Source organism: Pararge aegeria, chromosome 3, assembly GCF_905163445.1.
Source record: "Pararge aegeria chromosome 3, ilParAegt1.1, whole genome shotgun sequence".
In the NCBI taxonomy this organism is placed as follows: domain Eukaryota; kingdom Metazoa; phylum Arthropoda; class Insecta; order Lepidoptera; family Nymphalidae; genus Pararge; species Pararge aegeria.
In genome coordinates, this window is record NC_053182.1 from 1,890,579 (window position 1) to 1,912,675 (window position 22,097).

Sequence of the window (22,097 nt, forward strand, 5' to 3'; positions counted from 1 at the left end):
TTTTTTTTTTTTTTAAGAAACCAGAGAAAGCTTCCAGGTACGAGGTCATCACTCAGATCTTCCAAGATACGTTACCGCTTATGGTTATAACATTTAAAGGCCGTATTTTAAAGGATCTGCGTCGTGCGGTGTATATTAATAAACTACATCCTTTTCTCGAATGTGAAATGCATTTATACCTCTTGCCTTCTCATTAAAATAGAAGTCAAATGTGTTCTAGCCCATGACATTTTCTTATTATTGTAGCTTCCATAGTCACTCAAAATAATGAGCAATCCGAGATATAATGGCTGTGATATGATATGAACTTCTCATTTGAAATGCTCTCAGATTTGTTAATATATACGTATGTTTAGAGGTAATTTTAAGTTGTAAACCGGATATTATTACCAATTTATGTTTTTTTTACGTTTGGTTAATATTTAAGGGCATCTTAAGTTATGAAACCTTAGATACCCTAAACTATAAATATCAGTGTGACAGTATTTGGCCTTTTAAAGTATAAATAATCTTAAGTAATAGCTTAGGATCCAATCCAAATACGTGTGTGCTCAGTTTAAATAATAATGTTTCTTTAGATTGTATTAGAGTAATTTTTTTTGTTTTTTTTTTACCAACGAATTTATTATTTAAAAAAATATGTATTATTTTTAAGTGTAGCTAATATATTTTGTAGACGTCAAATTATTTACACATTTACCTATAGTAACCATGTAAATACTTCATTCGTCTAACGCGTGAAATAAATAAAGAGAAAATTAAAAAAAAAACAAGTTTTATTGTCACCCTACACGAGCTTTTTATAATTCCGCACTGTCCTCGTGATTCCTGGAAAGTAGAAATTTATGTATTTTAAAAATAATTGAAGGTGGAAAAATGAATATGCGTATAATATAAAGATGAACACACATTAGTCAGCACCGTACGCGACTCATTCAACGAAAATTATTTGTATTGTATTTGATGCAACGACAGCAATCTTAATAACAATATACTATGAAATGTTTTGACGCGTTATCTTGTCCCCGTGAACGAGACTGAGCATTCGAATTTTAACAAAATATTTGGAACAGTTTTTAACTGCATTGGCCCTTGCGCTCTAAAACAACTGGCGTCACCATTTTGAAAAACAGAAATGTATGATTCGCGGCGCGTTTGTACGCGTTTTGGAACGGCCGTTGGGAGCTGTCGTTGAGCTGTTGTCGACAAATGTTTTCTTTACTTAACGAACTATAGGGTATTTCAAGTGTCTTAATATTCAGATTCCTATGGATTCATCCTATAAAAACAGTGAACACGTAGCTCATGGATTAAGGTCGTGCGCTATATTAAGCGAAAGCCTGCCAGAGGGCTTAATATCACTTAAAGCAGTATTATTTTAATTCATCAGTATGCAGTTTTCCACCACTCTGGCCCTGGCTGGAAAACTCAGGTATGCAGTTTTCCACCACTCTAGCCCTGGTTGGATACCTCAGGTACGCAGTTTTCCTCACGATGTTTTCCTTCACCGTTGAAGCAAGTGATATTTTAATTGCTTAAAATTTAGAGGTGCCTGCTGGGATTCGAACTCGGCCCCCCCGAAAGTGAAGTCGAAGTACTTGACACTGGGCTGTCACCGCTTACTACATTAATTGGATTGCTGACTTTTTATTTCAGTATTATAATCCTTATGTTTAGGATCAAGGTATGTCGAATAAAGTGTAATTTTAAAATAATCTTGCTCTAAGAGATGGTAGTAAGCCCCCTGTAGGGTAGGGGTAGGTCTGCAAAGCTCGAAATATTGCACGACTGATACAAGCGCTGGTATGAAAAATATGTTAAGTACCTACTTAAGTCAGTTGCGGTGCGGTACAAATGTGCGATCAGCTTTTAATAAGCAATGAAACACATTCTCGTAATAAATATGTAATATAGTAACACCGGTACACATCACCCATTGAAGATACTTTAACAATTTTAATCTTATACAATTATTTGCGGGCGGAAACACACTTATAAAAGAAACGACGTGTGAGATTATTTTTTTATATTCTTGATTTATTGCAGTCGAGTTGGCCGTTGACTGCAATCTCTCCTGGTGGTAAGGGAAATATAGTATTTATTTTAGTCAGAGACTGTAGCGGCCATCGTACCGAAACGCTGAATCACAACGCACGGTATGGTGGTAACCGAAGCCCACCAGACAAAAAACTAGTAGTAAAATGTATTTCTATCATAGTAATTTAAGCTTTGACAGAACAAGGGTACTGATTTGTTTGAGGCCAGAGGTTGCGTCTGTTCAAGTTATCCCTTCATTTAACATGTTAAGTTAATTAATTTATTTAATGAATTACGCTGCTGTTGGTCTGGTGTAAATGGGGTATTTTGTGTTTATTTCCGCAGTAATGCCACATTTTAATTGGTCGATACAGCGACAACTTAACGGGGAAAACCACCAGGAGATTTAATAAAACTAGCCTAACGATGTACACATAGCATACGGGGATTTCCCCGCAGGCAAAGCAACAACCAATGATATTCATCAGACGATGTCATTGGAATGCGTTTCTTGAAACCCGAATACTTTTGCGAGCAACCAATGATGTAGGTATCTTTATAGAGAAGGTACAGCAAGACTAGTATAGGCGGGAGACAAAAAAATATCCCGCAATTGTATCCACTGACAAGGGATAAAATTTACTTGTCCACCTGCAACAGGTAAAAAGAGAAGTTTTTCACCGTTTTATAGTAAACGTATATTATTAAGATATTATTTCCACCTGTGCGAGAGTGGATAAAACTGAGGGAGAAGACATTTTGTCCTTTCCCCGTGGATAAATATGTCCCCTGCCCACTAGCTGTGCGAAAGATTAATTCTAATCCCATAATAAATAATTGATATCCTATAAAATGAAATCATCGATCTTGTATAATATTGTAATTTGGCAGCGACAATTAAAGTGTACAATATCGATATTATGATCAAATTTTATTAATAAATTTTCTTGTGACACACCTAGTGTTTTTTTACCACTTTAACACTTAGTATCTAGAGATTCACACACTTATTCACAAACATTAATATTAATTTCGGCAATTTTAAAGTTTTCAGCATACTACTGAGAGCGTGGTATTGTATTTTTACAATAAACCAAAAAACCCGATTGGTGGAACCTCCAAGTTCGTTTGGAGGCACTGTGATAATTTATAGTAATTTTTGTGAATATAGTGTAAGGCAGGCCGCACATTAGCAAATATCGCTCGAGCAACAGCATGCTCTATTTATCGATTTCTATAGCGACGACAACTTGACCTTTATTTGCATTGGCCTATAAAGGATACTTTTAATTTTGTTGGTCACCAATCTGTAAACCAAATTAAATAGACATGTCTCAATTATATATATATTGCTCCTAAGCCAAAGAACGTAATTAATAGGATAGCACTAATTTTGGACTTTTGAATTAAGTCAAGAAATTTCTATACAACAGAATAGAAACCAAAGATATTCTAACAATTTCACAATAGTGATTCCCAACATAAAATGGACTACTAATGCGACAAGATAAAACAACAAGGTGGACGAGTTTTTAGACGCACATGCAAAAGTGGCCAAGTTTAAATAAATGAATAACATTATTTTTCAGTAATGTTATGTTTGTCTTGTATCGCTTTACATTGCTTAAAACGCTCAACTGATAGTAGCCAATGTGCGGCCAACCTAAGGGATGAACCTAAGCATTTATAAAATAAACTACATTCAACTTGTTAAAACTTCTCTTATTACGAACACTGCCTTAATTTATTTTATAATTCCCTATTTTGTTAATTAACAATCTAAAATAAATGGAAATGCTTTGGAGAATTCATTAAAAAATAACTTTCATATTGATACATTGAACTCAAATCATTATTTCTTAATTTATTTTAATAAAATACTACATAGCTTAAGCTCAGTACAAAATACTATATAAAAAACTAGTGAACTAAAATTAAAATTAAAACTAAATTTAAATAGTAAAATTTCACATTCACACATATATAAGATCATATGATTACAAGTTTCCCCTTAAACATAGACACATTATTAACAAATAAAGTAACATGCATATATTTCTATACATTCCTTAGTTTACAGTAAAAACTTTGGGAGGTAGGGAATAGTTAAAAGGAAAAAGTATGAGAACGTTTCACATCTATAATTTATCATGTCCGTATGGGAACCAGCACTGACCGGACCTTGATTTTAATGTAAAGAAATACAAACGTATGAAAATCAAACAAAGAAGTTTTATGTCGTTTACGTGGTCTGCGGTCCACTTACGGTTACAAGAAACTTTTATTAACCCTGCTCATAGTTCTTGAAGCCCGCTCTGTTTTTAACACGCTTTTATTAGCTTCATTTGAGTTCGTTTCTCTTATAGAAAAAATCTGCTATACGTACAGAGTAAACATACAACATTACCGAATTACAGTTATCGCGCAAGCTTCTACATTTATTACGAGCTATAAAATCAGCAATATTTACAGAAAAGTGCAACGTTTACAGCGCGTTTACGACTAAAAACGGGACGATTTAAAAACTGCAATACAAAATGAAATTTAATAATAATGATCTAACCTTTAACTAACGAGGAATGGGTGACAATTGACTTTCATGAACTTAAATTTAATTCAAAGGTAAAAAAAAAATATCACAATTATATGCAGAGATCCTATCTCAAGAAGGCCGTTTAAGATTTCTTATAATAATGGTGTAAGCATATACCTGTACAAGCTTATACCAGCGACTTAAGCATTCGTGTATTTCACCAGGGCCCAGAGATAAATCAAAGATGTATAAGTTATTCCAGTATAAAATTTAGCATGCGTTAATTAAGAATGAATGTTATCTCGATTGGAATTTTCTGTCAATCGACATAATACATAATGTAGAATTGGGCCCAGAGAGAAATCGGAGATGTTTTATTCAACTTTAATGTTTTTCAGTGTTTGTTTATCTGTATAATATAAGTATTTATTATTCATAAAAATATTCACCTAGGACGCATCTAGCATAAGCATCTAGACTAGACAATACACATATAGCCTAGGCACATATAGCGTAGTATATTTATTTATTTTATAGACAAAGGTTTATATATGTGAAATTATTTTTTAGTTATTATTGTATTGTTTTTTGAATTATCATATCAATTGTGTTTATTTAGAGTACAAGCTATCTCTTTCCAAACATCAGCATAATTGGTGGTAACCGTTGCGCGAAGGTGTACCAAACATCCAAACATTCTCATTTACATATTCCATACAAATATTATAAATGCGATAGTCTGTCTGTTTGTCTTTTACGCCATAACTAAGCAACCAACCTTGATTTTTGCCATAGAGTTGGTAAAAGGACAGAGAGTGACAAAGGCTACTTTTTATCCCAGGAAAACAAGCGGTGCCCACGGGATTTGTAAAAAAACCGTAAGAAACGCGAACAAAGACCGGGGGCAAAAGCTAGTAAGATATAAACGGAAGTACAATGCAAATCCATAGATCCCAAGCTTAAAAAGACTCACTTAAACAATGAACGGCTCTAAACACGGTCTTCGTGAGATAGATCTATACAAACATTCTTGATAACTTACTATAAATAATTTATATTTATGCCTAAACCGTTTTTTCCTAACATCGTAATGAGTACATAAATGATTGAATCGGGGACTTTTTAACCCCCGACGCAAAACAGACGCGGTATTATAAGTTACGCGCACATAAGACGTGTCTTTATGTTTGCGTGTTTAGTCGATTTAAATTTTCTCGTTTGTAAGGTGAATTCATCGGGAGTGTTATAAGCTAATTCTGATGCAAACCGGTCAAATATGGCCGCCGCCAAAAAAGGCGGATTTCATATTTAAGGTAGGTATCAAGTGAAAGAACTTGACTAGTAGAATAATGTAAGGGATTTTTCACTATATTGAAAGGGAATGATATTGAGTCGGGGGTTTTTCGAATTTAAGATTTAATTATTTTACAATAATTACAAGTAAGCGGTTATTGCGATCTCTCATATAATTGAAGATGCAGTCCAAGATGGAAGCGCGCTGACCTAGAAAGGGTAATTATATTAAACCCTTAGCTCTAATTGGTCTACGAGAAATCGTATCGAAACGCTAAATAAAAAACCTGCACGGCTTTGTTGGCATGGTAGTATGCAGCTTTTGCCGAATCCTCATACCAGATAAGACCAGAGCGAATTAAAAACCAATAACGCGTGCGGTCGAGGGCACCCGTCAGCGACGAAATACTGTACCTCACTCTGACCATCGGAAAGAAGCCACATTTAACTACGATTATAGCCCAAGCAACACGCATCGAGACGGCTATAACGCTTTTTCCTAACGTGACGATTTTTACCGCTTTAAGGAATTTTTAAAGGAAGTTATTCGATGATAATTTCCATAACTTTCATAAATATCTTCACCACACTACGAAAATTAGGTTTAATTTGCTATACTCCGCGAAAATACTCCACACCAAACAGATCCTCTGTTACTAGAGCATCCTCATGAGATGCTGACTTCACATTGAATAATTTTTAAGTAGAAAATTCGCCTAATTTGTCACCTTTTATTATTTTTCAAAAAGGTACAAAAGGCGAAACGTGCGTAGAAAATACATAACGACGATCTGTTTAGTGCGGAGTATAAAGATTGAAGATATTATAAATTAGTAAAGTGTAGTATGTAAAGCTTAATTTTCAAAGTATATCATGGAATTTTGTGATAGTTTAACATACCTTTATGTTATTAGTTATTGTACTTCTATCCATTTTCCCTTGGTGTAAAGGTAAACAAAGCAAACTTTAATTTTATTTTCACAAAGTGATTTACAATACCATATTGTAGTACCGAGTACGTAATACATGTAGTACCAAAACCTTTCCTTCGTCATAATAATAAGATACTTTTTAATTTTTTAATACGTGCGAATGTATCTTTCTGACAGTTTGCCAAACGGTCGTTTACAAACAATCCTAACGATTTGACAGCGGCTCATCATCCTAACAAAGTAGGCACAAGCCTCCACTCTAATAGGAGATGAATGAACAGCAACCGGTTGGCAACTGTTTGAAAAGTTCCTTAACGTAACGCTTCACAAACTGTTATACTTTGTCTTCTTTGTTTACTTTTTTCACTTCTTTTGGATCCCAAACCTGTTTCTTACAAATACGGCTATAAGGCTCCTTGGGGCTTTATATCGGTCCATCGCTTAAAGCAATATCATTTTAAAGAGTCAGTTTTATATGACCTTGGTTCAAACTGCACTTGGCCAAAGCGGTGGACTGCAGTCTAAACCCTTCTCATTTTGGGAGAAGACCGTGTCCGTGACCGTTCCGTGTCCATCATACATATACCTAATGGGTATTTTTGATATGACGATATGACCTTGACATCAAAACAAGGACAATATTTCTGAGCAATCGTTAACAATATTAAAATAATACTGTTTTAAGCGATTCAACTCTATTCTATTGTTTCTTCTTATTAGTTTTCTTACGCAGTTAATATGGTTACACTCTCGGCGATAAAAATACCCACAAGTTAAATAAGCTACAAATAAACTCCCACCTAATTAACTTTAAACGGTTACATTTAAACCAACAGGTAAAATTTTATAATGTAATGCAATAAGCATCATCTATATCCACTTGATCAGATTGTCCTCAGACTTCAGGCGTTCGTGAGATGAGACTGACGATTGACGTTAAATGAGTGTTAATGCTTGCGTCACTAGTGTTGGAAAGGTGGGAGGTTACCACAGGCGTGCACTCTAGACATGTAATAACGCCATAGTCCAGTGGGTAGGTCTTCGGCCTTCCTTTAAGCTACAACGGAAAAGTTCTATCCTCGGAACGCACCTCTAACTTTTCGAAAACAAAAATATAAATATAAATATAAATAAAAAAAAATAAGTATGGTACGACAATGCACACATCGCCATCTAGTCCCAAAATAAGTCTAGCTTGTGTTATGAGTAATAATATACCTACAAATCTAAATAGTTTGTTGAACATGAACGTCTTTCAGTTTCTGAGTCTATGTGTATATTATTCAAAAAAACAGCAGTCATATTAGTATCCATAACACGGGCTACGCTTACTTTGGGGCTTGATGGCTATGTGTGTATTGTCTACGACAATATTTGTTTATTTTTATCATCCTGACTTTATTATACAGCTATTGGCATACTACCACCTTTCCAAGTGTATTAAAATGAAGTATCCAAATACATAATGACGAACATTTTCTTTTAGCTGCATTAAGTTATGCTTTATAGATTTATATGTACCTTCTATAGTGTACGCTCACATCATGTTTTGTTTTTAAGTTTAATGTTTTCTCCACTAAGCGATTTTTTTGTAATTCTTTTGAGAAATAAAGATCTTAAATCACATAATGCGGTTAGGTGTAACAGCGTCAACATCGCGCTGGCACATCTCACGCGGCGCCGGCCTAGAAGCGGAAGAGGACAAACTGATAGGCGTGGCGCTACCTGAACAGCTCCGGCCGGTAGTACACGTAGATGGCGAACAGCGCGGCCGTGAGCGCCAAGCACGCGCGCCGGCCCGCCGGCCGCCGCAACGCCGCGGGCAGACTGGCGAACCAGCGCCGCGGCCCGCCACGTGGCGCCACTCGGCCCGCCTGCCTGCGTTTCATGCGCTCCTGGTCGAGCTTGCGTTGCTCCTCCCTGTCACAATGCGACAAAACTTTTTTTTTTGTTTATAAATAAAAAACTATTTATTTATTCTTTATAATAATTGTTTTATAAATATAACCTAAAATAAAATACAAAATTCAAAATTCATTTATTTCAAGTAGGCCTAATATAAGCACTTTTGAAACGTCAAGTCTGTCTGTGTGTAGTGACTCTACCACCGGTTCGGAAGGCAGATTCTACCGAGAAGAAGCCGAAACTCAGCAGTTGCTCCTTTCCAACATTAACAATTTACATTTTACATTTTAAAATTCATTTTTCTATCTTGTGAGAGATGAAAGCGGAGCCGGATGCTTCCAAGCAACCTTGTCATTAAGAAAATCATCAATTGTATAATAACCTCGCTGTAATAAATGTGTTTTAACACATTCTTTAAACTTATGCATTGGTAGGTCCAAAATTACCTTAGGAATCATTAGATTGCAAAAAGGAGGAGGTTGTCAATTCACAATTAATGTTCACATCTGCCAGGCGTCCCGTAGCGATTACATCTTTTTGCGTTTTCTTCATGTTAATTAATAGTTATTATTGGTACGTGATATTAATTATGTTCACAATTATCGGTTGACATTGTGTGTAGTGCGAGAATACCAAAGCGGTTTATCGTGCTAATATTATTTATTTGTCTGATTTATATAGAATTTAATACATAATTACTTTAATTTCTAACTTGTTTCTCATTTATTCTACTATTAAAAACCAACTTTGATTGTTTCCTGTACCCAAAAAACCTGCAGGAATGACGCACAAGTGACGAAAAATAACGCGTGCACTTACTCTCTTTTCTCTAAAGCTTTTACTTCTGCTTCGAGGTCAGAGGGATCGTTCTCTTCGTACAATTTTTTCGCTGTCACCAGAATGTCTTCAAATGGTAAGTCATCGGGTAACTGTAACAAAAAAGTCGTACAATATATTAAATATATTGTGTTCTAATTATATAGTTGCATGATTTTCAACTATAGTGTGCGCGCTTTTTGTAATTTATTTGTCCTTATTTTATATTTCATGCGCGTCTTGTCACCCCCTCCGCCACATACCTAGGCGACTAGCGGTAGCGCGCACACTTTAAGATAATTTAAGATAAATTAAATTTGAGATATTTAATTGATGTTTTGTACCCAGCTTGTATACGCAGTGATAGCCCAGTGGTTATAACTTCGACTTCACTTTCGGGGGCCGAGTTCGATTCCCAGCACGCACCTCTATCTTCTCTAAGTTATGTATGAGTTACGTGTGTAATTAAAATATCACTTGCTTCATCAGTGAAGGAAAACGTGATGAGGAAATCTGCATGCTTGCGAGCTCTCCATAATGTTTTCAAAGGTGTGTGGAGTCGACCAAGCCCTAACCCCTTCTCATTGTGGGAGGAGACCCGTGCCTTTTATTCCACTACAGGCTAGCCCTTGACTACAATCTCACCTGGTGGTAAGTGATGAGATAGCCTAAGATAGTAGCGGGCTAACCTGTTAGGGAGCATAATGGTCATACCCTCTAATCGGTTTCTACGCGACATCGCACCGGAACACTATATCGTTTAGCGGCACGTCTTTGTCGTTAGGGCGGTAACTAGCCAATCCTCTTACCAGACCAGACCTGGGAGAATACGGGAATTATAAATCTTCAAATTGCCTCTGCGGGGAGTCAAACCTGGGACCTCCTACTTTACACAGCGCACACCGTTGCGCCAGGGAGGTCGTCAAAAGATGAAGATTTCTCTATTTAAAATCATCTGTCCACGAAATGCACATCCTGTATTCACGTCACGGCTAGCATGGGCAGGAGACAATTATCTCCCCGGGAAAAGGATAAAAATTATCTCCTTCACAGCTCTTTAAACTCTTAGAGCACTGGTGTACAAGATTCAAAAAAAATTCAAAATTCATTTATTTCAAGTAGGCCTAATATAAGCACTTTTGAAACGTCAAGTCTGTATGTGTGTAGTGACTCTACCACCGGTTCGGAAGGCAGATTCTACCGAGAAGAAGCCGACAAGAAACTCAGCAGTTGCTCTTTTCCAACATTAACAATTTACATTTTACATTTCAAAATTCATTTTTCTATCTAGTGAGAGATGAGAGCGGAGCCGGATGCTTCCAAGCAACCTTGTCATTAAGAAATTCATCAATTGTATAATAACCTCGCTGTAATAAATGTGTTTTAACACATAGGTAATATTTATTTCTCAAGTGGAAATAATATCCAAATAATACATATGTAATAATAAACGGGGTAAACTTACCCTATTCCATGTTCTCCTGCTTTAGCAGGTGGGCACGTTAATTATATATCTTGTATATAATTAACTGTACGGGGGGTTTAATTTTTTTCTCCTTGTCAGGGGCGATAATCGGGGGATTTAATTTTTTTTTTTAGTGTCAGGGGAGATAATCAGGGGATTTTATTTTTGTCTCCTTGTCAGAGGAGATAATCGTAGAGTTTAATTTTTGCCTCCTTGTAAGGGGAGAAGGTGCTGGCGGTGGGCTCACCCGCGACAGCAGACAGTGCATCATGGCCATGTCGCAGTCGCACTGCAGCACGGCGGGCGCGCGGTGCAGCACGAGCGCCGCCGTCACGTACACGGGGAACAGCGGCGGCGCGCACAGGAAGTAGTCGTACAGCCGCACCACGTCCGCGTAGCGGTTGAGGCTGTGGCCGAACCACGTGAGGTACCACGGCAGCGCGAACATTGTGCCCACGCCCGCCCTGAAGTCACACGGCCTGTTAAACTCCTCCTAGACCTATTCCTATGTCCGTCTGTCGCGCCTGCGATGCTAAAACTAATATGACCGCAGAATTAAGAACATACAGAAACCGCGTACACGACTAATATTGAAGCGTCAAAAACCACTCTACTTTAGTACCTAGTGTATCTCGAACTGACGGTTAATCACTTCATTCCATTTACCAGTAAACAGATATTATAAAAAAATAAAAAATGTATAAGTATACTACGACAGTACTCCAGGCCTCGCCAGTGCTTACGATCCTGTGCCACCCTTCTCCATAGTGGACCAGCTGTAAGTTTCAGCTCATCTTCCCAACTTATACTGCCAACCCTTTTTTCTTTGCCCGTCTCGTAGGTACCCAAAAGCAAGTAGTTCCGCTAACATTCTAAACGTTTACCATAAAATGGGGAAAATAAGAAAAGTTCGCGAGCTAGCAACATTTCGCGGGTGTGAAGACAGACGTGCGCGGGGCTTTTTCACTGTTTTGGACACACTGCACTTCATGATGGCTGAATATGGGTTCTGTATATTCTTTATTCTATGTGAATGACTTTAAATGAATCCTAGCATGATTACGTTTTATCACGAAATTCAGCACTTCCAGTAGATGAGATGAACATAATCGGAGATAGAGGACAGTACTCCTCAGCGGACTGCAGCTAACCCCTCACCTAAGGCTTAACTATACTGAATACATAGTAAGTATTGCTACATATAAGAAGGCTTCGTCGTAAGGTTTGTTAACATTCTGCATAAATCAGCTAACAATGCGAGTTTGACTCTTCCTTTTGCGATCACTAATCTTTATTAGTGATATGACTGACCATTGACTTGAGTCAACGTTCACGTCTTTAGATTATTTACAGACATTGCAGATAGGGAATTAAAACAATAATAGGTAAGATGAAACTGGAGTAGGTCCCCGAGACGGTCATTTACTATTGGTAACTTTTCCGTGATTGAAAGTTTCAAATAAAAGGGAAGAAGAATAGATATATTACGCAAAAACACCTCCATGTTGTTAAAATATGTTGTAAGACGATTCATCGCAATCTTTCCTATCTGTTTGTATATTGGAATTTACCAGCCTTATTTATTTACCCGCAGTATAAAGGTATTTTTTTTAAATTATAATTATATATTTTTATTATTTCATTTGTATACTAAGATTACAAAGGATATATGAAATATAAAAATTTCCTTTTTTTTTTTAAAGTTTTGGCGGGACAAGTGGGTTGTTTTTTATTAATTTTTAAGTTACGCGCAAACAGCACTTACTTGTCTAGACAATCAGCGAGCCTATCGTCGGCCCGCCTGATCACCGGGAACATGTAGTTGAGTAAATGCTGCGTGGGCTGTAACGTGGTCTGCATGAACGGAGCCAGGGGTGCGCCCGGCCCGTACGACAGGCGGCATAGCAAAGGAAACGACGCCTTGTCGCCGCACACTAGCAGCAGAGTGATCGCCACGTCGTGGTAGCCCTGGGAGAAACGATAGATAATAGAATAGAACACGCATTTCAATTTTACCAATATTTTACTGTATTTATAAGTTTCTTGAATGTCCTTTCGAACGTAAAAGCTTTGAAATGAGTTTAAGTATAACTACCGTCAGTTTTACCAAAATAAAAGACTACCTATTTTCGGACTGTAATTGCTCCTTGTTATAGTTACCGTCACTTTTATTTGAAAACCTCAAATGTTAATAAACAATTGCTAACCTAAAATATCGGTATGGTTGAATCATCTGCAATAAGCCACATTTTAGTTTAGCAATACTCCCAAAAAAACACAACTGTAATCATATCATTTCTATTTTTCTAGACTACAATGTGTTTAAATGACAAGACAAGCCGCATTTAACTGTTAAGTTATTTAGAATTTTAAGGATCATAACCTAACCTTTACAGTCGTTAAAGTCTGTAGAGTAATTTTAGTTTAGATTCTAAATTATGTTAATGTTTGTAAAAAGCTAAAATAATTAAATGCAATCAATCCAAGCCAAAAACGTCCTAAAAAGTAACCTAACGATATTTAAGTTATGTACATACAATACAAGCCGTTACCAGAAAAAATCCTAGACAAAAATATCCTGCTTTTATTTTTACTCCAGAAACTTTCGAATACAGTTATTTGAAAATGTCCTATTAGATCTACATTTTCATAATTTCAAGTTTTGCATATGTTTATTAGTTATCAAATGGGATCGTTTCTTTATATTTTCGCTTTTTCGACCATATCTCGTCTTTGTATTTAACGACACTTTAGCTTTAGGACGGCAGTATCCACCAATGAAGTCACGAGCGACCGTTAGTATAAGAATAATAGCACGTTTACTTTTTGACCATTTAGATTAACTAAGTCCTCAGTCGATAATTTAAACAAGTAAACCATTAACAACAACAACGATATAACACAACCACAATTGACACATACTTGGTAGTATTTCAAGTGTGGATACTTCATTATGACCCTCAAGATGAGTACTGTGAGCTGATCTTGAAGAGCCACTCTCTGCTCATATGGAATGCCCGGAGGGAAGCGCTTTAGTGATCTGTTCACATCCATCACCACCTGCGAAAAATAAAGACATTACACAACACCTATGGGCGTAACCAGGAAACCAATATGGGTGACATACATTTGTGTCTAGCGATATAGGTGCGCGTCGTCTACGCTTGTTATGTCATATTACTTCACTGAGTCATTAACTTACTCTCTATAAAAATAATAGTCAATACAACAAAACAAAAACAACAACAAAGATAAAATATGATAATAATCCTTAGCTTCACAAACATAAAGACGATAATATAAGCCGTAGATGTGAGCCGTCGATTTATTTATGAAAGGAACCGACCAGATTTATTGGCTTCCGTAGTGTGATATAGACAGATGTTCCGTCTTTCAGAAGCCTCCGTCTCCGTCTCCTCCGTCAGTATCTCTAAACTCCGTTTCGAAGTTTTTATAACCCCCGCCCTTCAACGGCAAGCATATCTCATCGACCGCATTATTTATCGGATGGCAATATCCAATATTTCTTCTGACATCCTAGTAAGATTACTTTACTATATTGGTAAGAATCTTTATTGGGTTTCCTTTAAATTTAAGAAAAAGTTGAAGGGTGAAGCATTATATTTTTTTTTTAATTGCATTATATTAAAAATAATAAAAATAAATATACTACGACAATACACACATCGCCATCTAGCCCCAAAGTAAGCGTAGCTTGTGTTATGGGTACTAAGATGCCTGATGAATATTTTTATGAATTTTATACATAAATACTTAGAAAATACATATAAACACCCAGACACTGAAAAACATTCATGCTCATCACACAAACATTTTGCAGTAGTGGAAATCGAACCCACGGCCTTAGACTCAGAAAGCAGGGTCGCTGCGAACTGCGCCAATCGGCCGTCAAATTGTTTTATTGTTGGACTGGACTACGCCTTCCTGGAAATATGTGTGAATAACGATCCTCGTAGAATATGTGTAAAATGGATAGCGGCTGGGATACAGACAGACAGACATGAAAAAAATTCAGTTTAGCTTCAGTATCTATTATAGGTCATCTATAGGAGTCATTTGTGGGATTGAGTATACATTTTTATAATATGATTCCTAAGGTAATTTTGGACCTACCAATGCATAAGTTTAAAGAATGTGTTAAAACGCATTTATTACATCGAGGTTATTATACAATTGATGAATTTCTTAATGAAAAGGTTGCTTGGAAGCATCCGGCTCCGCTTTCATCTCTCACAAGATAGAAAAATGAATTTTAAAATGTAAAATGTAAATTGTTGATATTGGAAAAGAGCAACTGCTGAGTTTCTTGCCACCTTCTCTGTAGAATCTGCCTTCCGAACCAGTGGTAGAGTCACTACACACAGACAGACTTAACGTTTCAAAAGTGATTATATTAGGCCTACTTTAAATAAATGAATTTTGAATTTTGAATATAAATTTTTATAACAGCCACAGACAATCTGACCTAAAAGTCTCCCAAGTCAAAAATAACTGTAGTCTGTAACAACCTGTCATATGTACTAGTATTTACAACAGAAAACACATTATCACATTTACATATGAACTAAAAAATTAAATATGAAGAATATTAATTTTATCTTCTTTTTCTTATACCTGTTTTTATAAAGAGATTATTGCGAAATCATAACAGTCACTAACCTAACCCAGAACATAAGAGCCACAACTCTTGAATAATGGCTACATATGACTAGCCATTACTTTTGAAAACCGGTAATATTATGGTGACAAGCAATTTTAATAATAGCAATAAAAATTACAGAAAGTCACAGTTAACATTCAAACAACAATGTCTCAAAATTAATATATGTTATAATAAATGTTGTATTTATGATTAAGTGTGCAGTTTAAGTTGTGTTATTTTGCTATATTTAACAGAATCTAATTTTGTCAGAATCTACAAAATGAGAATATTCATTTGATCACAATCTTTATACATTTGTCTGTTTTATTATTTGTCTAGAAATCATATACATGAATAAGGCCAAAATAACAAAGCCACTTACTACAATATCACTTCTATTGAAACATAACTTGTGACTACTATCATGCCCGATAGAAAGCATTGATGCAGTCTAAGTTGAGGCGCACTTATATTTTGTCACAATCATACAACGTCAAAGTCTGGTACTTCAATTTAAAATTAATTTTACAGTTCTTGAAGCCAATTCAAATAATTGCATTACATTCATTTTATTATCTTAAGAATATAACATTATGATAAAGCTTTAGAACTTATTTATAATGTAAACTGATTCTTCTAGAATCATAACTGAGATATTAATTGAAATATATATGGATACACATACAAATGTTGTTGAAAATTTTCTGTATAAGTTATAAGAATAAATTTGAGGAAACTAACTTGATGATATTCACTATGTTTGGAGAGGTCATCCAGTGATGGTGGGTCTGTCATTTCTTCGATTGTGACCCCCACAAGAAGTGGCCATATCTGTCTCCTATATTCATCTATAAGAAAAATGTTGAAAAAGAATTTAAACAAAAGGTAACAAACAAAGGGTATTTTTTTTTCATTTTTAGGTTTGGTAAAAATGAGTATTAAAATTTAATTACATTGGGCAGCAATGTTAATTTGCTTGTACATATCTTTCAGTATATATCATAATACATCCCTAAAAATGAACCTTAATGTTACCTCAATGTATAGGTATTATGTCAATGCACTGATGAATTAAAGATCCTATAAATAATAAAGCATGTACATAACATCATGTTGCGTAGAAACTTAGTTAACCTGTTACGATCTTAGACTGCATCATTTCCCACCAGGTGAAATTGCAGTCAAGAGCTAACTTGTAATAGAATGAAAATTAAATATGATTAAAAAATTTGGTTTTAAATTTTGCCAATATGACAAATTAAAATTGCAATTTTTTTAGTAGAAATAGATGTCAATACAGCAACTTAAATTAGAAGAATTAATATTAATGATTTATTGTTATAAAACAAAACACTCTAGCCACCATAAACATAGGCATATTTCATAGTTCTGCAATTTTGGTATGTATTTTATATTTAACTAAGATATTCCCTGTAAGTGTAGGTAAACAACTAGAAAAAAACATACTACATGATTTTCATAAAACATTTACATTCTGGCCAATAAATAAATGGAGAGAATATTGGTGCATAAAACTCTTGTGTTATCAATACAGTTTTGCAAATGAGAAAATATAATTTACAAAGAGAAAGTTCACTGCGACGTGACGTTATACATTAATTATAGAACCAGATGGCTTAGTCATGATTATAAATTTTGTGATTACCAGCAATTAAACCAGCTTTGCTCTTGGCAAAGTTTTGCCATTGCTCCAAATTTATCAAATCCGGGTTTTTCAGACATCTCTCAAGTTCGTTGCGCTTCTCAGTAACATCTGGGTCCTCGAATTCAAAGTCTTAAACAAAAAAAACGTAAAATATAATAATATAATTTTAATATCTGTTATTAATCAAAACAACAAAAGAGTAATGTTCCGCATTCACGTTATGACGTAGATTATGGAACTAATAGTTAACTGTAATCGAAAATTAATCAAAGTAACATTTGTTTACAATACCTTCATCGAATTTCAATTCAGAAGGAGTGGATATGTCATCAATGTTTTTCGAGTGATTGAAGCTAGCCGTGTCCTTGTGCGGTGTCGGTGAACAGTCGCCGTTTATATCGCATTTGTCGCCAGTTTCCGTGTCAGTGCTATTGGATTCCATTTTAAGGAAAAGAAAATTATCGAAGCGAAAACATTACACCATTCTCTCTTCAGAAATTTTTGACATATCGCTGAATAGCTGCCTTTTCCTTTCTGTCTACTGTCAGCTGTCAGCTGTCAGCTGTCAATAGGCATGTCGTGTGTCAAGTTTAAAAACTGGAAAATCAATGCAAAATAACAGCGTGTTTATTTACCTTTACTTTTTAAAATAATAAATATTTGTAATTTAAATTTGTAATAGTCCTAGAAAATATTTCAAAGAGCTATAAAAATAAAAGCTAGCTGGCTTATTATGGAAATATATATAATTTATTAAATAATAATTACCTGCAGCTGAGTCTGCATTTAATGAACGTACTCCAATATTTTACGTTTCGATCTATGCAGAATAGGTAAATTATTTTTATTTTTGATATTCCATATTGACAACATTTGGCATACGTAAGTCTTTGTCATCTTAAAACCATCCCGATTGGGGTAGAAAATAAAAAAAATCGTTGTTTATTTTAAATTCTTTAGTAAATATGGACAAAGAAACCGCGGATTTGCAAGACAAACCTATTACAAAAATTGAGGATATTATAGATATACAAAAAGCGAACGGTAGCATAAATGTGAGACAAGTGGCTTTTCGACTACCTTCTAGAACTGATAGCTGTGTGTCTGCAAGCTTAGACATGAGTTGTGAAACTAGGTTAACTAACACAAAATTAAAACACAAAAAGAAAGCCAAAAAAGTACGTTCCCATCATCGGAAAGGTTTACCGCCGGACGTAATATCTTGGCCTAGCGATTCTGATATAACAGTACTTAGAATGAAGTTACATTCTAGGACGGGTGATAAGAAGATGGGGAATGTTATACTAGGCGACGGTCCCCACCAACCGGACAGTGCATCCATGATAAACTTAGCTACTCTTATTTTTAAATCACAACCGCCTTCCAAGCAAAGTCTTGCGGAGGAGTATCTATTGCCGTTAACTTCTTGGGAACATGGAATCGTTACAGAAACTAGAAAACCGGATTTAGTGCAGCCTACGATTTCGGATCCAACAGAGGCTACAAGTGACGTAAAAGTTTACCAAGCCCGATGTAGCCATAAGGATGAGCTGTCACTCAGAGATAGTGATGTATGCAACACGAACACGAGATCGAAAGTAGCTAAATTTTTGCGACTCTATTTCTGCCCATGTTGCACTTGTTTATACAAATTGGAGAAAATGCAAGAGGAACCATCTGCTTGTTTTACTAAACGCTGTTAATAATAACGAAATCTAGTATTTATTACACCTTTATTTACAAATTGTCCTGGTATTTTAAAAATAGTAAAGTTTTGACACGGGTGATGCGTTTCTTAATAATTTTTGGGTTAGTTGGTTTTCATCATCTTCACCGATGGTGAACATCTGTTGGCCATAGGTCTACATAATGGAAAATGGGAAAATAAACATTTAAATAATATTTTCTTTATGTAAGTGGGTAGGTAGTAATAGCCGTAATAATAATTGATCTCATGGGTATTTATGCAACTGTTGTTTAATAAGAGGTTTTATCAAATGTCACTCTTTACCACCACGACGAAAAAAAAGGTACTATGTATCTTAGCAACCGATAAGGGCCATGGCTTATTGTTACCTAGTATAGTTCTGTCATAGCCCTAATAGTTAAGCCCCCTACCATGTCATACCGCATCATTACTTACCATCACGTGAGATTGCAGTCAAGGGCTAACTTCTATGTTAAATGACCCGATGTCAGATTTCCCGAAAACTTGTACCTGTTAGGTTTTACTAATCACCACATGTGTTAAGAGGGCGAAGAAAAGCCTTCGCGGAGAAATCCCCCTAAGAAAACTACTGGCTCGGATGTGCTAGAATCTGTAACTAAAGTTTCCGCGTACTCGACCCGTTAAAGTAATCTTATCTACATAATAAATAATTTATAATTTCTTTCAATTTTCAAATAAATAAAATTAGGTTACTAAATTTGGTAACTCTTTATCAAGTTAAAATTAATTTACATAACCGATTCATGCAAAATAACTATGATAACTGCATTGTTAGGTGTTTCGAAATGGTATTATTCAACTAAAATACAGGGACTTTTTTTTTACGTAAAACGAAGACTTAGAAATCTTGTATTTACAATGGAACAATATGAAAGTTTAGCTAAATGTATCGAATTCATTGCCCGATCTGCAAGGTTCTTTCTGTAGGTACCTTACGTTAATAATTGCTATTGTTGCGGTGTCCACATTACCAAACTAGATGGCACCACGTACATACTGCATTGCGCTAACGAAATGCGCGCTACAACTTCCAAAGAGGAATCAAAAAAAAAAAAAAAACTGGAAGATCAAACAAAAGACTGTCTAGCTGGTGATAATGATAATAATGATGGTCTACGGCTTGAATTGTATACCTCCTTAAAACGTTATGTAACATGTTAAGATTATTTACATTTAAATATATGATATAATATTAATTTAGATCATTATATGTATGATGGCGTTTGATTTGTTATTGACGGATGTTAATTTAAATTAACCTATTTGTGAACAAAAAAACGTATTTAAATAAGATATACTTACACCTATAATTTAGACAATAATTATTCAATATAGATTATTAAAATAGTTACAACAATAATTAAGTAATTTACATTAGCGTGAATATAAATTGTATGTTTGTTTCTTCTTTGGAAAAAAACAATAAAAAGAATAACCATGGCTCCAATTTTTGATACAAGCGCCAACGCACAACGAACTCGGCTTGGATATAATTTTAGAAGTGCAAAGCGATAGATTATAAGGAAATGAAAGTTTTGGAAATATTAAGAAAGTTATTTTGAACCGTTTGCAAACACTCCTTTTTAATAATTTGTAAAAATCGGACAGTTTTCTTATGTGGAAGACCATTTCACGGTAATTACCGGTAGAGACACTTTTAAAGGAAACACTTTCGATTCCTAAACTAAAATGTCAATATAACCAGTTCAATTGATTGCATCTACTTTTTTGTAATTTGTAATTTTGCCGTTATATAATGAAATATCTACATAATATTATTAGTATAACTATAACATCCTGTCTAGGTACCTTATGTAGGGTGTGTTAGATTTAAGCTACTATTTCGTCATCATCATATCAAGAGATTTTGCAGAAGAAGATGCCTGGAATAAATCGCTATGTAGCGCCGCCATATTGTATAAGTACTTTGCGTTTAAAAAAAATATTTAAAATTTTTCTGTATACTTATGAGTTGTACAATAAAAGTGTATTCATTAATTCATTCATCAGCCTATTACCCACTATAGGCCACGTCTCCTCCCACAATAAGAAGGGGTAAAGGCCGTTGTCCACCACGCTGACCCAGTGCGGATTGGTGGACTCCACACACCTTTGAGAACATTATGTAGAACTCAGGCATGCAGTTTTATTCACGATGTTTTCCTTCACCGTTGAAGCAAGTTAATTGCTTAAAACGCAGATAACTTAGAAAAGTTAGAGGTGCTGGGATTCGAACTCGGCCCCCCAAAAGTGAAGCACCATGGAGCAGTGGTAAGCAGTGTGGTCTTATAGATCTCGGGTTCAATCCTCGAAAGGGGCAATTTGAACCTTTTTATTTCTTTCTCTGGTCGGTTGAAGGCTTTGACCGTAAATAGTTACCACTCTACCGACATTGATGTGCCGCCAAGCGATTCAGTGTTCCGGTACGATATCGCGTAAAAACAAGGGTATGGCTTAATATAACTGCTGTCTAACCTACTAAGGTTAGCCCATTTACCAACTTAGACTGGATCATCATTTACCACCAGTGATTGCAGTCAAGGGATAACTTTTATAGGAAAGAAAAAAAATTAACGTTCCTACGAGCAATGAGGGTGAACGAATGTCCAGTCTCCGGGCTGGTAATGAGAATTCGTTGAAAATAAATGTTACAGTAATTTTATAAAATGGTTAAATAGTTAAACTTTTGATAACTATAATATTGCTATTATTTTTTATTAACTTGATTAGTATTTTAACAAACGTGCTGGTAATTCTTATTTAAATAATTTAACGTGAATCGAAAATCAGTATGTCCTGGAAGTGTTGCTCTGTTTATAATATATGGTTATTCACTAACAATACTTTCCAAACTGCCCCTCCCTAGGCTCGAAACTTACAAGACCCCACCCGTGCTGGTTATTCTTATTTAATTAATTTAACGTGAATCGAAAAGCAGTAGCTATGTTTTGGGAAGTGTTGCTCTGTTTATAATATATGTTTTTCCACTTACAATAATTTACAAACTGCCCCTCCCTAGGATCGAAACTTACAAGACCCCACTGATTACCACTGCTCC

At 35.3% G+C, this 22,097-nt stretch overlaps 2 protein-coding genes across 2 annotated transcripts; one reads left to right on the forward strand and one right to left on the reverse strand.

The window, feature by feature from the left end:
- Nucleotides 1–758: 758 nt before the first annotated feature.
- Nucleotides 759–17,834, reverse strand: LOC120635831 (TBC1 domain family member 20). The gene is made up of 9 exons (XM_039907006.1): nt 17,602–17,834; nt 17,311–17,439; nt 16,386–16,492; nt 13,904–14,041; nt 12,747–12,949; nt 11,229–11,445; nt 9,520–9,629; nt 8,521–8,715; nt 759–828 (listed from the first exon to the last, which is right to left on the reverse strand). The coding sequence occupies exons 1-9, from the start codon at nt 17,750–17,752 to the stop codon at nt 801–803; spliced, it is 1,278 nt and encodes a 425-aa protein (XP_039762940.1). The 5' UTR covers nt 17,753–17,834; the 3' UTR covers nt 759–800.
- A 380-nt stretch (nt 17,835–18,214) lies between these two features.
- On the forward strand, nt 18,215–19,035 carry LOC120637385. The gene has a single exon (XM_039909209.1). The coding sequence runs from the start codon at nt 18,276–18,278 to the stop codon at nt 19,011–19,013; it is 738 nt and encodes a 245-aa protein (XP_039765143.1). The 5' UTR covers nt 18,215–18,275; the 3' UTR covers nt 19,014–19,035.
- Nucleotides 19,036–22,097: the final 3,062 nt, after the last annotated feature.

What these genes read in the sequence shown, in the direction of transcription:
- LOC120635831 (XM_039907006.1), bottom strand. Translation starts at nt 17,752, where the DNA reads ATGGAATCCAATAGCACTGACACGGAAACTGGCGACAAATGCGATATA. An exon ending in AACATAGTGAATATCATCAA is followed by an intron (nt 14,042 to 16,385) that starts GTTAGTTTCCTC and finishes TATTTTTCGCAG; the next exon opens with GTGGTGATGGATGTGAACAG. An exon ending in CTCGCTGATTGTCTAGACAA is followed by an intron (nt 11,446 to 12,746) that starts GTAAGTGCTGTT and finishes GTGTGACTTCAG; the next exon opens with GGCGGGCGTGGGCACAATGT.
- LOC120637385 (XM_039909209.1), top strand. Translation starts at nt 18,276, where the DNA reads ATGGACAAAGAAACCGCGGATTTGCAAGACAAACCTATTACAAAAATT.